This window comes from Apteryx rowi, unplaced genomic scaffold, assembly GCF_003343035.1.
Source record: "Apteryx rowi isolate R43461 unplaced genomic scaffold, aptRow1 scaffold_40, whole genome shotgun sequence".
NCBI classification, from domain to species: domain Eukaryota; kingdom Metazoa; phylum Chordata; class Aves; order Apterygiformes; family Apterygidae; genus Apteryx; species Apteryx rowi.
In genome coordinates this window covers 499,299-515,333 of record NW_020450530.1, presented here as the reverse complement: position 1 = coordinate 515,333, position 16,035 = coordinate 499,299, and the positions used below count along the sequence as shown (strand labels likewise).

At 39.6% G+C, this 16,035-nt stretch overlaps 1 protein-coding gene across 1 annotated transcript in view; it reads right to left on the bottom strand.

Moving 5' to 3' along the window:
- Positions 1 to 873: 873 nt before the first annotated feature.
- MED15 (mediator complex subunit 15) overlaps positions 874 to 16,035 on the bottom strand; it is a 31,433-nt gene continuing 16,271 nt past the window's right edge. The window contains exons 9-18 of the mRNA XM_026075053.1: positions 13,937 to 14,056; positions 7,862 to 8,004; positions 7,415 to 7,542; positions 6,346 to 6,480; positions 5,863 to 5,926; positions 4,951 to 5,017; positions 4,343 to 4,503; positions 3,971 to 4,137; positions 2,587 to 2,685; positions 874 to 2,462 (exon numbers count right to left, since the gene is read on the bottom strand). Coding sequence (XP_025930838.1) covers positions 2,326 to 2,462; positions 2,587 to 2,685; positions 3,971 to 4,137; positions 4,343 to 4,503; positions 4,951 to 5,017; positions 5,863 to 5,926; positions 6,346 to 6,480; positions 7,415 to 7,542; positions 7,862 to 8,004; positions 13,937 to 14,056 — 1,221 coding nt within the window. The 3' untranslated portion in view covers positions 874 to 2,325. The remainder of the gene's footprint in view (positions 2,463 to 2,586; positions 2,686 to 3,970; positions 4,138 to 4,342; positions 4,504 to 4,950; positions 5,018 to 5,862; positions 5,927 to 6,345; positions 6,481 to 7,414; positions 7,543 to 7,861; positions 8,005 to 13,936; positions 14,057 to 16,035) is intronic.

The following is a 16,035-nucleotide window of genomic DNA, read 5'->3' as shown; positions in this document are numbered from 1 at the left end:
ACTTCACCTTTAATGCCCCGACACATGATAAAACACCCAAACATTAATGCCTATTTATACCCATTTTGATGCATCTTTCCAAGGATTTGGGAATAAGCCTTTTTTTTTTTTTTTTTGCAAGATCTGTAAACAACAGAAAAGAAACCCAGTTATGTTGTCACCCAGTCACTCATTCGACATTCTAGGGGTTATATGGGCCACTTAACAGTTCTCGTGATGCATGTCCCAACTGAGATGTTGCTGTGTGCTAGGATGCCTCCCCCCACCCCACCCTTTTAGTGTAACATCTCATTGCCTTCTATTTGAAGAAAAGCTGAAAGGCAGTGCAGTGACAGCTCTGAAAACTGCACTAGAGGAGGTACTGTAAAAGCCTGAAGAATGTTTACAATATGCTTTGCATCTGTCTGCACATGTGTTTTAGCCAAACTGTGAAGAAATGAATACTATAAACACCTCAGTGTGGCAGCCTGGCAGTATCTAAAAACCCCAACCATCTCCATCCTGGTTTCTTGGCTTATGACTTGATTATGCACTATAGTAACCAGACACAAAACTTGTGTGATGTAAACATCTCTCCACTAGAACTATATTGATGCCACTGGTTCATTCTCCATAAGGGAAGAGACAGCTATGTAATAGTACTGGTTAAAAAACTACATCTTTCATTTGTAGATATCATTACTAAACTCTTGACTAGGTCTTCGAATTCGTTATGAGGACAGTAAAGAATGTTGCATGGAACAAAGAGCCATTTATGATTTTTTTCCATAACCTTCAAAGCGTATGAATTTCCACTTACCATAGAACAAAGGAACCATCATCCAATGGACACAACAGAACTGGTATCTAAGAATCAACGTGGGTAGAGCAGTATAATGTTAGCATCCAACACAGGAATAATAATAAATTTATTACAATAAAAACAGGTAATGCATTAGTTCATGTACAAAATACTGATAGCATTCTGCTGCCTCAGTCAGTGCTTACTAAGTACCCACGTTTAAAAACATCCTAAAACTGATGACACCACACAGATTTACAAAGGTCATAGCAATTTCTTGACACTACTGTAAGAGAGTCCAGCTACTCTTTAGGTTTTGCTGCACAATACAGGGAGATGGAGCAGGATACAATGGGAACACCTGAAACTGAAATTCACTTGCAGCAGAAAATTAAGAGTCAACAACCTACAAGCATGGGGAAAATAAAATAATCACACTATGCATGAAATTAGAGTTACTCATGGCAAGTGTTTTCATTGGAAGTGCCCAACAATAAAGCAGCTGATGACCAACTCGAGTGCCCCTCGTTGCTCAAGGGGCAAAGTATCAGTTGTCAGTTCTACTCCTGAGCTAAGTTCAGGGTTTTTTTAAACAAACAGATGTTGTATGGAAGCACTTCCACTGACCCGCATCAACTCCCCTAGGAAGTCAAATGCTTCAGAGACCGACTCTTTCCCCCAGTAAACATACATACAAAGATATGTAGATACAAGCCTGCTGGATTGATTCATGGTCCTGGGGCTTTAAACAGTTGGGGGTGGGAGGGGGAAATCCCTCCAGTGCCCACACACATGCTGTGCTTATAGGGGAAGTCAGTGTGCATGTTCATATCCCCTCTTCCTAATCGCCTCACTTTTCTGGAGTAAGAAACACATGGTCCATGCTAACCAAAAACCATTATATAAAGTAGTGTTTAAAATAAGCTATAAAATATTTTTTCCTATATTTGGTTCCCCCCTCCTCAAAATGTAATTATTCAGATTAATTTCACATATTTAAGGGATGCCCTTAAAGGCCCTCATTTATCCCATTTCTGGGCAAAGCTATCAGGCAAAAGATTCCTGCAACCACTGGGAAGTTTGTGAGCACATTCTAGCTGCAGCTAATTTATTCCTGGGGCAATATCAGGTCACAAAATACACAATGTGAAAGGAATACTGGCACTGGGCAAACTTTGAAGCAAATTAGGACATTCTCCTCCTGCTCCGTCTTATACCAGTCAGACTCCCTGACGGAAGTCCACAAATAATTTCTTCTCTAAGAAGACAATAAAAGCTCCTCCTAATACAGTCTCAAGAACCATATATACACATTTGTATATTTGAAAATGCTGGCAAAAGTCCACAGAGGCAGAAGATAAAAAGCATGAAAGCTAAATCTAACATCAGGTTCTCTACTGAACCTGACACCTAGAAACAAAACAATATAAGGCTTCTTTCTTCTGAAGTACCCTCCCCAAAATGCCTGTGATTTTCCAGTCGCATGTGGAAGAGGCCAGCTGTCGAGACCCTATTTCTTTCTTCATGATTTAGGAAGCAAGATGTTATGCAGCAGACAGGCAGGCTTGACGAATACTCTGTGCCCAGGTGTTTAAGAGTGCAGTGACTGAATGCTTGTCTGGAAGTTGCAATAGTTTTGAAGTCATGTACCGATACACTGACTGCAAAAAGGGATTGGCTGCTGGAAAATAAAATAACAGATAAACAGAGTTATATTAGAAAAAGATGAGTAACATCAGCTGTTCACATTCGCCACCACCACTATATAACACATGCCAACAAATATCACACTAGCATCCTCATACCATATTGTCTCGGGTTTTTTATCCACAGAGGGCTTTGATCTGGGTAGTCCGCCGGAACGCTGAGCTGTAGCGGTGGGACATTTGGAAGATTCTTGTCATCTAGAACATAAACATACTTCCCATCAGAATGAAGCATGTCTTCATGTACAGAGGGTTTTTTTTTTTTTTTTGGCATAAGTCAGCTTGGTCTCTAACCTCTCTGCCCAAAGCAGGAACCAGGCTGTAAGTCTCCATTTTTATTGGAATGCAATCGCATTGCTCACTTTAAAAACACTCCTAACATCTTGGAAGAAAAGCCTGGCAAACACAGCTCCAACTCTCACATATTTCTGCACCCTGCTAATCTCACCATTTCATCAACTGAACTTCAGTAAGGTAGATGTCTCATTTGTGAAAATTAAATTCCTTTTGTACTAATATTCAGGACCAGAACAGTTCACATTTCTCAAACTAAGAAAAAAAAAATTGAATCTATTTTCCCTGTTTGAATCCACGAGCAAAACACACTCAGTCTACAACACTTTCTGCTTATTCAGCTGAGACGAGAAAGAAGAAATCTAATTCCTTTTTCCAACATTCACTATTGTCAGTGATCATTAGTACAAACTGAAATAATCCCTCCCAAAAATTAATGAGCCATTTCTCTAACTCTGTCCTGGTTGTTAGAGACAGAACAATTCTCATGTACAGTAAGGCAAAAAATCAATCTCAGGCCAAATCAGGAATCGTGATTGTTGTTAGCAACAAGTAACTGTCCTGACACCAAATGAGATTAATCTCTGCCACCTCGGTGCAAAGAAAGGTCAGTGTTCTTCTACAGTGAGCAACCAAATACTGCACTGCTTCACTGCTGCAGTTACTCCATAACGGCAAGTGATAAGCAAAAACAAAAATAATGCTATGTTTACAAACAAATTACTTCACACTACCAGGAATACAGATTGCATGAAGACTTTGTTTAAATCCAAATTTAATGAGTCAGTAAAACACATATAGAGAAGAGAACAATGCTAGTATTCCAGCATAAGAAAACAGCCTTCTACTTGGAAATAGCTGAGATATTACCCTCCTTTACTAGTAGTACCACAGCACAACTGGGAGAAACAGGCTTCTTGGAAGCATAAAGACTAATTTGTTTTGAAAAAATAATTTCCTACTTAAACGAAAACTATAAAGGACAAAAACAGTGGCTTCATTCAGGATGAATGAGGTCTTGTAGCAGGCTGTACAGAATGGCACAATTAAGCATTGCTATAGCTCTGGTAAGTAAGGACTTCATGCAGAAGCCACAGGCTGACAAGCCTCAAGACTGCTCACAAACAACTCTTCTAGAATCAAATTCAATACTTCTTTATAACTTAGCCCTTAGTTTCTTCTTGCTTACCTAGCTTGCATATGAGATGAACTGTGCCATTATTACTGCAGTGGGAGGGATCCAGGTTCACCAGGAATTTAGGATTTAATCTTGCAACTTCCCCTTGTAAGACATTTGGTATGGTCTGTCTTTCATCCTCTTCATACTTCCGCTTTCGAGGTGAAGCAACTGGGGCCCTATGCAAAATACAGTCCACAAAAAGACTAGGTAAAAACTTTATGCCAAGGCCACATTTCTCAAGTATTTTACATGTGTAAAATGGAAAGGTCAACTCCCACACACCTCAATAAACCCATCCATTCTTTCAATAGTTCGAATAAATGAGTAATTTTTCCTTAAATAATGAACATTTAACACAGGCAGCAGGGCAATGATACATACGTGATTGGCGGGCCATGGATTGCAGTCATAGCTGGCATAAAGGTGCGGTAAAGGGAATGGTTGAAGACTGGCGAACGGATGTTGGCCAGGACAGCGTCCAAAAGTGGCTGACACAAGTACTGCTGTTTGGTGGGGGGCACTGGGGGAGGCGGTGGAGTAGGCTAAAACACAAGAGAAGCCCCTCTTGTTTTAATCACCACAAGAAGAACTCTACTATTGATTCTGCAAAATTTTGTAAGAGTAAACTTCCAACGTATAAAATGCAAAGGATTCTCAAAACTGCATACAGTAACATAAGGAAAAAAAAAGTCTGTAGCTTTCATTTAGGAAGTTATCCTGAAATCAGCTGCCAAAGTTCATAGAAAGAATTATTCAAGAGTGCTTCTACAAAGCACAAGAATTTGAAAGTTCAGTTAAAAGATACAGACAAGGAGACTTATTCATAATGAAGCAAATGCTTGCCCATTTTTTCTGTTTTCTTATTCTGTCCAACCTTACTTCAAGCTATAACAGCATGAGCAACGAGAAATGCAAACAATTATTTTGCCGAATCACAGGACTTTTTGGAACTAATTACCTATCTCCTGGTAATACAAAGCATTACTTACCACAGCCATATCGTTCTTGAGCTTCTCCAGAGCAATTTCACATTTCTGTAATGTCTTCAGAGGGCATCTGCAGAAGAGGCAAAATTTCATCACCACAAAAGGGTCTCCTCAACTCAAGAGTTTCTGCTATCTGAGCCACACAAACAGCTTCAATGCCAACATATCTGGATGCTAAACAAACTGCTTCAGGAATCTAGCACCTTAGAATGGATCACATTCTAGTACATAAAAGGTCAAATCCCCAAATGCTTCTGAAATACTAATTTAATCCCTGAAAACTTTACCAGTTGTTATTTTAAATAAGAACTTGAATGCCAGGGTTAAAAACTATGTTGTCCACATGCTTAAGAGCTTGGGACAGGCAGCAAAATACGGACTAGTTTCCCTTATCACTTTTAACTCGTTTAAAAAGCTTTTTCAATTTATCGGGGGGGGGGGGGGAATACATGCTTGACTTACAAATTAGATTAATATGCAGGGAGTGTACAAAGCTTTCTATGGTATGACACTTACAGAAGTTCTAATGCTGAGACTCTAAGGTCTCTCAAGAAAGTATTTTAGTGGGAATTCACACAACAACAAAAAGGTCCTTTTAACAACTTTTACTGGCTACAACTTTTCAATACAAAAAGAAATCAAGAAATCAACTATAAAAAAATGTGAAGTTCCAGAGGAAACACACACCAAGAGACAATAAGACTGTAAGAGCCAGGTTCCCATCATGTATGAAATGCATTCTGTCTGGATCCTGCAGGGTGTTGCAAGACTGCAGACTACATCCCTGCTCACCACAGCATGTCTTGTGCCCTGTGGCAGTGCTGACATTTTGCTCAGCTTAAGTGATATATTTCTGAGAGTGATTTCTGGAAGAGCTGGGGAGACTGATGTCCAGCCAAAAGGAAAAAGAGTTACCGTTTTGAAGGATCAGTCAGGATATCTAAAAGACTCTTCATTTTACTCAGGTCCTTCTTCCTATCTGAAATAGTATCAGAGAGACAAACAAGATACACTGACTACAAGAACAGCTTCAGGCCTTACAGACATTTTCACAGAAATACAGGATACTGGTAAAAGTGAAAACATGAGCCAACACTGAAGGAAGTAGTGAGGATCAAAGTTTTTTCATCTTGCCATAAGTATGTCCACTGCGCAAGCTCTATCAGAGCTTTGTGTCTCAAAAAGATCAAAAGTAAAGGAAAACTGACAGGAATTTAAGGATGAAGATTTTACCAACTTTTCATAGTAAAAATCTTTATAGTCATCAGGAAAAAAAACAGCAGCTAAGTTTATTGTCATTTTTAATCCCTGGAATAGAAGCCATCACAAAAAGGAAGTGTACTGCTTCTTCCATCAAGGCTGACACAAAGACACATGACCAAGTACAGGGGACCTCACCTTCATTTTTGTCTATCTTATTGATCATCCTCCGGAGTGGCTCAATGTATTTTGATAGCTGTTTGAGTTTCTCCAGATACTGTTGCTCCTCTGACTGGCTAGAACTGGCTGGACTCATGACAGAATTTGGATTTCCTAGCAAGAAGTAAAGATTGCACAAAACATGGATGACAGAAGATACTGCAGAACAGTACTGCCATATTTCAGAATCTAGATCTGAAAACATGGCAACTTTCAAAGTGTAATTCAGGTCAAATATCCAAATCCACCATCAGATGCCCTCCACAGTTTATATGTACTTGTTCAACCCTCTAACCTTCGTGTAGAAATAATGTGTTTTGTGGACATAATCACAATTCCCGTTTAATACCAGTTTTGCCTGAAAAGGTCCAAAGGTTTATATACCCATATCCTAAGTCCTCATTTTGCCTTCATTCTGGTGCATTATACACTAAATCAACACACTGAATTTGCTGCAGTTTTCCGTAAGTCAGTACTTTCCAAACTGCAGAGCATACGACACTGAGGTATGAGAAGGAGCCAGTATGATGTTACTCCTGTTCACAGTATTGGAACCTACTTATTGCATCTGGGAGAGGTAAGAGCACAAGTGTCAGAGTACATCTAGGAAGGTGTTCTGGAGTATGGTTAAATACTGTCTGTGATGGCAGCCTGCCTGTCATGAAGTTGTTAGATCCTTTACAATTGCAGGCTGTTACTAAGGGTTCCTTTCTGCGTGGAACTAAAGAATCACTAGGTCTCTATTACCTCACTCAATTAAAATAAGCACCTCAATTAAAATAAGCACCATTCTTTTTTCAAAACAATGAAGAAGTCAAAAAAAAAAAAAAACCATAGTTCAGCCATGAGAAATTGAGCTTAACTTGATTTTGATTCATGTTGTTGTGCACATGGTGTGTGCAGCATGTCTACTGCTTGAAATGCTGGCTGGTCTGCAGAGCTCTAAAGTTTGCATAATACCAAGCAATGCCAGGTTTCCTGGGAACTATTACAGGTACCAAAACATACACCAATGCATGGTCTGCAGTATAGTTCTCAGATGATTTACCTGGAGTGTTTAAAGGACCTGGGGATGGGACACTAAAGTTCTGAGGCGTTCGTGCAGCTGCTGGGCTCTGGGATGGTTGTGGAGATGGACTGGGGAGAAAGCTGCTAGGTGATGGAGCTGGGCCGGAGCTGAAAAAATAAGAATAGAATCAGACCTGCCAAAGTCCAGCAAGGAAGCATGATCAGCCTGTGAGCAGATATGCTTTAGAGTAAGCATTGCTGTGACACTAACTCTGCCAATATAACTTTGTGAGGATTTCTTACACAGCATCTTTATTTAAATGTGAATTTTCAAAGAGTATTCAGCACAATCCCACCTGTTTCTCACTAAAGTTCATGTTAAAACTCATTCACTTCAATGGAAACAGAGTAAGGTATGCTGAACATTTCTCAAAATCTCACTGTTATAGTATTGACATAGCTCCTCAGAAGTTAGAGTCTAGCTCACCTGACATTGGAGTTTGGCTGAGAGGTTGGCTGCCCTGGTTGAGGAGATGGCTGCGGCTGTGGTGGAGGTGGCATTGACTGGGGTGTTTGAGCTTGCTGGACAGGAGACGGGGATGACATCATGGTAATGTTGTTCTGGCTGACCTGAAATGTGGAAGAAAAAACACCAAGATCAACAACAACGGAAGGGGAGCATACAATGGGAACCTAACTAAAGGGCTTTACCTACGGAGAGAAGCGTATCCTCAGGGCTACAAGAAATAAAAGCGTTAGTTTCACATTCTCCTCCATAATGAAACAATCCCACTTGTATCTCTTTTGAAGCTCTCAGGGCAATGTCGTATCAACTTTACTAGAAATAACAAGACTGCACAAAACTTGAACAACTATACAGTAAGTGCTTTTCCTTTCCTAAACAAACATGCTGCAATTAAAATATCAGAAGCGTCATCTGAAAAATCTGTACTTTATTAGAACTGGAGTAAAGAAGAGCAGAAAAGACAGTTGTAACTTGAGAATAGCCACAAAAGAAACCCTCCTTATTTTGACATTTTAATTACAGCCTTCAAAGGTCTGTCAGACTAACTTTCCAAATGGTTTTGGGGGGGGGGGGGCCCAGAGGGGAAGGCAGGGGGAGAATAAACCTAACCACCAAAAAGCTTTGGAAATCTGGGTGGAGATAGAAACACTCCAGACTGAATAGTTGGGTGGAAAAAAGTGAAGTCGCCTTCTGACCTTTGAAGGATGATGAGATATGCCTAAAGGACAAAAAGATGTATCAGGGAATGTCCAGAACAGCAGCAAACACTGGGTACAATGAAGATCATTCTGCATGCTATAAAGTGCCAGAGCCAGATACTCAGATATGAGCAACCTCTCACATTTGCTCTAACAAACATTTTTCCCCTTTATTGTTTGATTAAAAACCAACCAAAAAAACCCCTGTATTATGGCCAGAAGTATGGCATAGTAGTGCAGATATTACTTGAGCATGTTCATTTCTAAGGCACATGCAGAGTCCTTATGACATAAGACTACAAATACATACGTACAAAGCTAGGCTGAATTAGCCTGCAAAGGCCACACATTGTGACTCAGTAACCCATGTGTTCATTTGGTAATTCATAAAGGTGCTAACAGATTGCTTAACAACTCTATTTCCATCGCTCCAAGCCATTTTTAAGCAAAGGTCCAAGTAAATCCACGAGCCCCAGGCACTGGCATTGCAATTTGTGTTGTCCTCACCTATACACCTAAACCATCCAACTGTTTTCAGAGGACATGATACTTAGCATATTAAAAAGGAAGTACTGCATGCTCTACCACTGCATGTGCACACTGAAAATGCCAGAATATGCTTTGCTTGGAGTATCACATTACAGCTATGCAGAAGGTGACACTTTGCCCAAAAAAAAAAAAAAAAAAAAAAATACTAGGCCCAAACAATCCCCAGTTAGGTGCAAATGTAAGACTATTCAACTTGTGAAGATATTAGTTTATCACCCATTAAAGCAGTTTAAAGTCAAATGCAGCCTTACATACCATGATTTCATTTTTACCTCCAATAACTGCATTACCTTCATAACCTCTCCCCTGCAAAGATATTATCTAGAACAAGAGAGGCTGAAATTATATTTTAAACCAGCTATTTTATCTTCTTTTTCTGCATAACCAACATATACTGAGACTGTGCTTGCTGCTTCTCATAAGAAGTTGGTTCTTTAACAACCTGTTTCTTCTCAACAGTTGAAACAGCATTTCTGAGATTGAAAAGCATAGTCTGCCTCCCACAGAAACCATGTATCCCAGTACTGTTTGTGAGGAAGCTAGGAAAAACACTCCAAAAAGCACTCCGTGATTTTTGCAATTCTATTTAACATTCTGCTGAACAGCAAGTGATTTGGAACGTACTCCATACAGATGCTGAACCCATTTTTCCTCAAGTCACACTAAGACCACTTTTGAGTGGTTGAGCACTTTTTGAAAATCAGTCCCCTTCTAAGGGTCTCAAGTTAGTTACACAAAATTACTTCTGAAAACTTACTCTTGTGTTTTGGGAAGGAAGGAGAAAGATTTCATTAGCGTTTTCCCCAGATTTAAGCCTCTGTAGCTACTCCAACACTACGATCCCTTCACATTAATTTACAAAGGTTCCAGAAAAGCAAAGGAAAGAACATGCAGCATCTACAGTGCACATAAGCATAAACTGAATTAGGGCCGATATTTTTTTAATAGCATTACCCCTTCTCACTAAGTACATGCATAGGCAACCACCTTTCCTCTTCCAACCAAATTTGATCTCACTGCTGGCTTCACTTCCAAAACATTGCAGGCTAATGTCTAATATTAAGTAACATTGTGACACTGTCACGAAACATGCACTCAAAAGTATGCAACTACAAACCTACTGCCTTATTCTTCTTTGAAAGCAATTAATCTGCTACATAATCATTTCAGATGTCTTTCCCTAGTACAGATCATCTAAAGATGCTTGCAATCTTTAATTTCTACATTGTTTCCAGGATACGGATTAAGATCATAACAATTTAATGATATTTCAACTTCTAAGGAATCCTCATTACAACTGACTCCCACTAACAAGAATACTTAAAAAAAATCCAGAGCATCCGTTAAGCCATGGTTGCTGACCATTTGTATGCTATTTATCTTGAATAGATACAAAGTAAGGCAGTTTCATACGTTTTCATTGCAGATGAGGTTTTCTGCATCTAAAAGCATATTCATGAGCAGCTACTGCAGCCCACCTGACATGAAGTTACTCTGCAATTCTGCAGTGACCTGATCATGACACTGAGCCCTAACTTCACGAAATCTTACCCAAAAGATACATAGGCTTACATAACAGTGTGTACTCAATAACATCCACTAAATCAAAGTTATCCTTAGTGTTTAGAGCACACCATGCTGCAAGATAAACTTAGCTATGAGTCCTACCTCCAGTTTGCCGAGTCTCGGGCAAAGAACAGCACTCAGATAGGGCTAGTAAGAGTTTTTCAGGTACAATATGCAGAAACTAACAGCAAGGAAAAGGAGACAGTGACAAGGAAGTGATAGATAATAATGAAGAGTAGAAACACTTTTAGTCTAAAGGAAAACTCCAGAAAGCATTTACACTACTGTACATACAGTTTTAATGTTAGGCCAGTAAGCACAGCCCTGCCTACTCTGTTGCAAACTGGGTTTAAAGTTCACCATTATGCTGCTTTGCATGACAACTGAAAACTCTGCAGAGCTTCAAATGAGTTCAGATAAAGGTTTCCATATTCCCAGTCAGGCCAGTATCCCTCGCTTTATTTTAGTATTTAGTTCGGTTTACTTTTTTCTGTATTTCCAGTTTGCTGAAAATTTCTGCACCAACAACTCATAACCGCAAATTGGAAGTCCACACTATTGCAGACTGCAGCAGATGTGTAGAGAGAACTTGGAGTTTTGACATTAGGAATACAGGAGAAAGATGGGGATTAGTGCATTAGCTTTTTAAAAAGATAACGAAGTATTAAATTAGTTTAATGCTTCAAAATTCCTATCAGTGGGGTCTCTCGAGTCAATCCTAATATGGTGATTGTGATTATTCCTAGCTATTCAAGAAATGTTGCTAACATTGACAGTTTTCAGTTCATGCTTGATAGTTATTCAGTCACAAACAAATTTCAGCTAAGCTTTAAAAAAAAAAAAAAAAAAGGATACTGTGGAATATGATGCCATATCAGTGAGTATACATTCTTGCTGAGAAAAGATACTAAAAAGAAAGAAAAACAAAAACAAACAAACAAAAAAACACTGCAGAAGTAACTGAGCCTTGTGATAAAATGGACAGACACAGCATTTGTGTCATATGAGATAAAAAGCTATAGCTTTTTTTGATACCACACCTGGTCCTTGCGTTGAAAAGGATTAAGTGCAACTCCAAGATTCCTTCCTGAAGTGGAGACACTCAGGACTACCTATCGCTATCTGTAAATGACTCTTTCTGATACTGTAATCAAGGAGATGATAATCTCTTAAATCAATAGCTAATAATCAGATATACCCTACAGCCCTTTACTCCTATTGTGACCAGCTGCAAGAGCTCTGTCACAAGGCAACAGCAACATATCCAATGGACAGTATCGTTTAAGCATTTTACAAAATTAGAAACAACATAAGTTACAACTTTTCTAGGACAAGCTAAAGTACACATCCATTTGGAACCTGAGCAAAATGTTTTGGAAAACAGCACTAAAGATTCAGGCTGCTCCTGAGCTATCAATTATATGAAATATCAGGCTGGCTCAACTGGCTTTAAAATCATGCTTCTCACCACCATGAAACCACGAATCTCTCATCCTACCACCTGTTTAGGAGCTATTGTCACTCCAGTCATTGTTTATAAATAAGTTTCCTTTCTTCTTCTGCCTTCTCTAGTTGTTCAATAATCCAGGTCACAATCTTTGGCATGCTACTGACAACACTTCTTACTGATTCATTTGGTGTCAGGAATCAAAGCTCCTCAACAGCCACTGACATGATGGCACTAAAAGATCAGCATATGGCACTGACAGATTAAACTAGAGGCCTTCTGTTATGACTACAGTATTAAATATAAGCTAATCTAATACTTAAATTTCTATCAGAAGGCATCAGCATCAGTCCAAATACAGTGAATAGTACATACTTCATAAATTCATAAATTGCTACAGCAAATAAAGCTCAAAGTAAATTCTTCCTTGACTCAATAAACAGCTATGCCTGGGTTTTATTTCAGTTAACATTTAAACAATGAGCTAGACTGAAACAACCATCTATCTTCAACCAGAAACAACAATGGATGGGTTTGCCTAGACCTGCAGAATCTTTCTGGTCACTGTATCTACACTAACAAACCCCTGTCAGGAAAACACTGTGCCTAATAAATTGATGCAGCAGCAGCACTAGGAAGCAGCCTTTCTGGCATTCTGCAGCCCCCAATAAGCTTGCAAAAGATCAAAAAATGTGAAGAATGAAGAAGCCTTCTTGAAACCCAAGAACAGAAAGCATCAATATTAAGAACAAAAACTACATCTGGTATCAAATTTGAAAATTACTGTCTAGAAGAACAAGATATGAGGTCCATGAATACTAGACAGAATAATGCAGTTGAACTCTATTTTGCCATCATTACATGATACACATTTAAACCAGCACCAATCACATAGGACTCAGCAGAGTCCTATGTGTCCTATGAACTGCTGAAGAGCAGAGCAGTGCCTAGTTTTGTGGCTAACTGGTATGAACTCAGTTCTGCTTCATTCTAGTTCTCTCCATCCCTGCTCCCCCAAAAGGATGCATTTTGCTTGTGAAACACAGCTGTGGGTAGTAGTAGTGCAGGTCCTGATCTGCTAAAGCAGATGTGGTACTCCGACCTAACGCATCTTCAACAGCAGTTGGACAGAGTGCTGCGAGCCTGCCCACACAAGTTTCTTCACTGATGCAGGTGCAAGCGGAGTCCTTCTGGCAGTTCCTCCTTCACAAGTGTGGAAGAGCAGAGAACAGCTCCATATTTCTTGATTCCTGACTACATGCCAAAAAGCTACACAAACCGAAATGAGCCAAGTTTATTATTCACGAAAGAAGCACCTATACAGAGTACGAGCACATGATACCTGAGGTCCCAGACACAACTCAGATAGTACATTGCAGTCCTGACCTGCAACACTTCTGGAGACTCTCCTAGATGTGCATGGTTGTGGAGTACGGACAAAGATTAAATGGAGACCAGAAAACTCTACTCATTTGAGACCTGAATCAAGTATGAACATGAAAGAGTTGTAAGTGTTAAAATACAAAGATCTGTGCCACTTCAGAAATGCTTTATTTGACATCCCAAGCACTCAGAAAATCTGCTCTTTAAAAAGAAAAAGGAGAGACAGGTCCATGGAAAAAAAAATAAATAGCCCAATACCCTGAGCAACTCCAGCAAGTTAGTTGTTCGATGAAGAAGTGAACTTCCCCTTGCTTGAAAGCAAGTGCTATACAATCACGTATTGAATGCTTTGTGCAATTCCTGACACAACGTGCGCTTTGACTCAGTAAATACCTGTGACATTTGCTGTCCGCCCAAAGGAATGGAGCTTGGCGGCGTGGCAGACACAGCGGTGGTAGGCGGGAACCGTGGTCTTATTTGCATCCCACCTCGGGCCATAGGTGCGGTGATCATCTTTGAGGACAGAGGGACAACAGACAAAAGTAATCGCAAAACAAGAAATGCAGTGCACTGGCAGGATGAAAAGCACATGCAACCTCCAGGAATTAGGGCRAGGGGGAGCACAGTGGGAAGGTTAGTGAGCTTTTCTCTAAAGGTTAACCTAACATGCTAGCTTACAAATCAAACTCATTCTTATACCCTTTCTATTCATTTGTAGAAAGCAACTAATGAATTCTAAATATCTTGAGATGTGGCATCTAGATACAGACTTGTGGGTCAAGGGCAAACAGTGCTGTTATTTTCTTGAAGGATTATTCCTAGAATTTTGCCTGACATCTTGATTTTCTAGAATTCTTGGAAATAAGTGCTCTAAGATTGCTGTCAGGAATGCTCCATACAAGAAGCTTCCTATATAATGTCCTAGGTTTCTGTTTCTGATGTGCTTTCCCCCACTGTGTACTCAAAAGAATTTGGCAATATTTGCATATGCCATTTAAAATAATTTGGCAGGCAGTTCAACAGCAACTGCCACTACAAATGCTCCAATGAATCCTACAACAGTGAGCAAAATTTCAGAACCTGACCTATGACAGTATAACAACTCCACGGACGAGGCTTCCATCATTACAACAGAAAGGACTTCTTGGTTTGAAAAAGTTATTTCCTTCCTTTTGCAACCCAGGGAATGGGTCAACTATATCCCTGTACTATCGGCCACCTTTGTCAAATATCCATTCCTTTTTTACTAAGCTGTACTAAAATTTTCTGTTCTGACTCCATAAAGTAATCTGCCTCAAATTTACTCACGCGCTATTTGATTCTGYAACTGTAATGACTGAGGAATCCCGGAACAAATGCTGAAATTTAGTGTTAGAATGGCTTCATGTTTTAATAGTACTAGGGCTATGCTACTCCACAGTATCTAGAAGTGCCTTTCAGAACCATCAGCCTGCATGAGCCTTACAGATTTAGTCATAAATACCTTCATAGCCTTAGGTTACTTAAAATTCAGTATTACACCAGATATGCCATGAATCAGAATGTAATATAAATTTACGAGAAGCTTAGCATGTTTTGAGGTAGTATTCGTGTAATTGTGGCAGTTATCCTATCAGTAAAAGAGCTTCTATTTGGTATTTTATACATCTGCAATAAAATCTTCTAGGCCACTTTTTTCCAGTTTACATATTACCAAGGAACTTAGCAGGCTCTAACTAACCTAAGAGTTAACCTAGGAGTTAAAAGAAATCTCTTTTCAGTGAATGATTTGGGGCATTCTTGCTTTGTGTTCTGTGTAAATGGACTGAAGCAGCCAGCAACATGTCTCTAGAGAGTCAGAGAATGCATGTGCTTACAATTGTTAAAAATAAATAAAATTAAATACAACATAGCAAGACTGAAAAGAAAAGCAATAACTGATAAAGAAAATAGTGTCAAATTCAGCACAGCTGTTAGTTCACAACATCAGAGCGATGCAGTCCCTTTCCATCCAGGCAGAGAGGGATGGTCAGAGACAGGATTTCAAAAGGGAAACAAATGAGAGCTTCAGACATCACACACACATGCACATGTACACACACAGCATGCAACAGCCACCACAGGCAAACGCAACAACCCAGCACTGGCACAAAGCACAGGTGTATGCTACAAAGTGCAGTGAAGAGCTACAGTGTCAACATGAGAGCTGGTGAAGCAACACAACCCTAACAAAAAAAAGGAAATTGTTGGCAAAAACATCCTTCCAGGTACAATCACCCCATCACAGACCCTCGTGAATGCACATGGATCTTTGGAGTGCGTGAAAACCCAGGGATGTTATGGTGACCCACGTGTCCCATCTTGGTCCCGTTTCTCATGCCACACCACCAAGTGTGCAGATTTAGATTATTTCCTCTGAGGTTAAGGAAGTTGGAAGAGTATTCACATTTTAAGTGTCTGGCAAACCATGGAACACCAACAGGACAAACTCCGATTCAAAGGCTTTCAGCTGT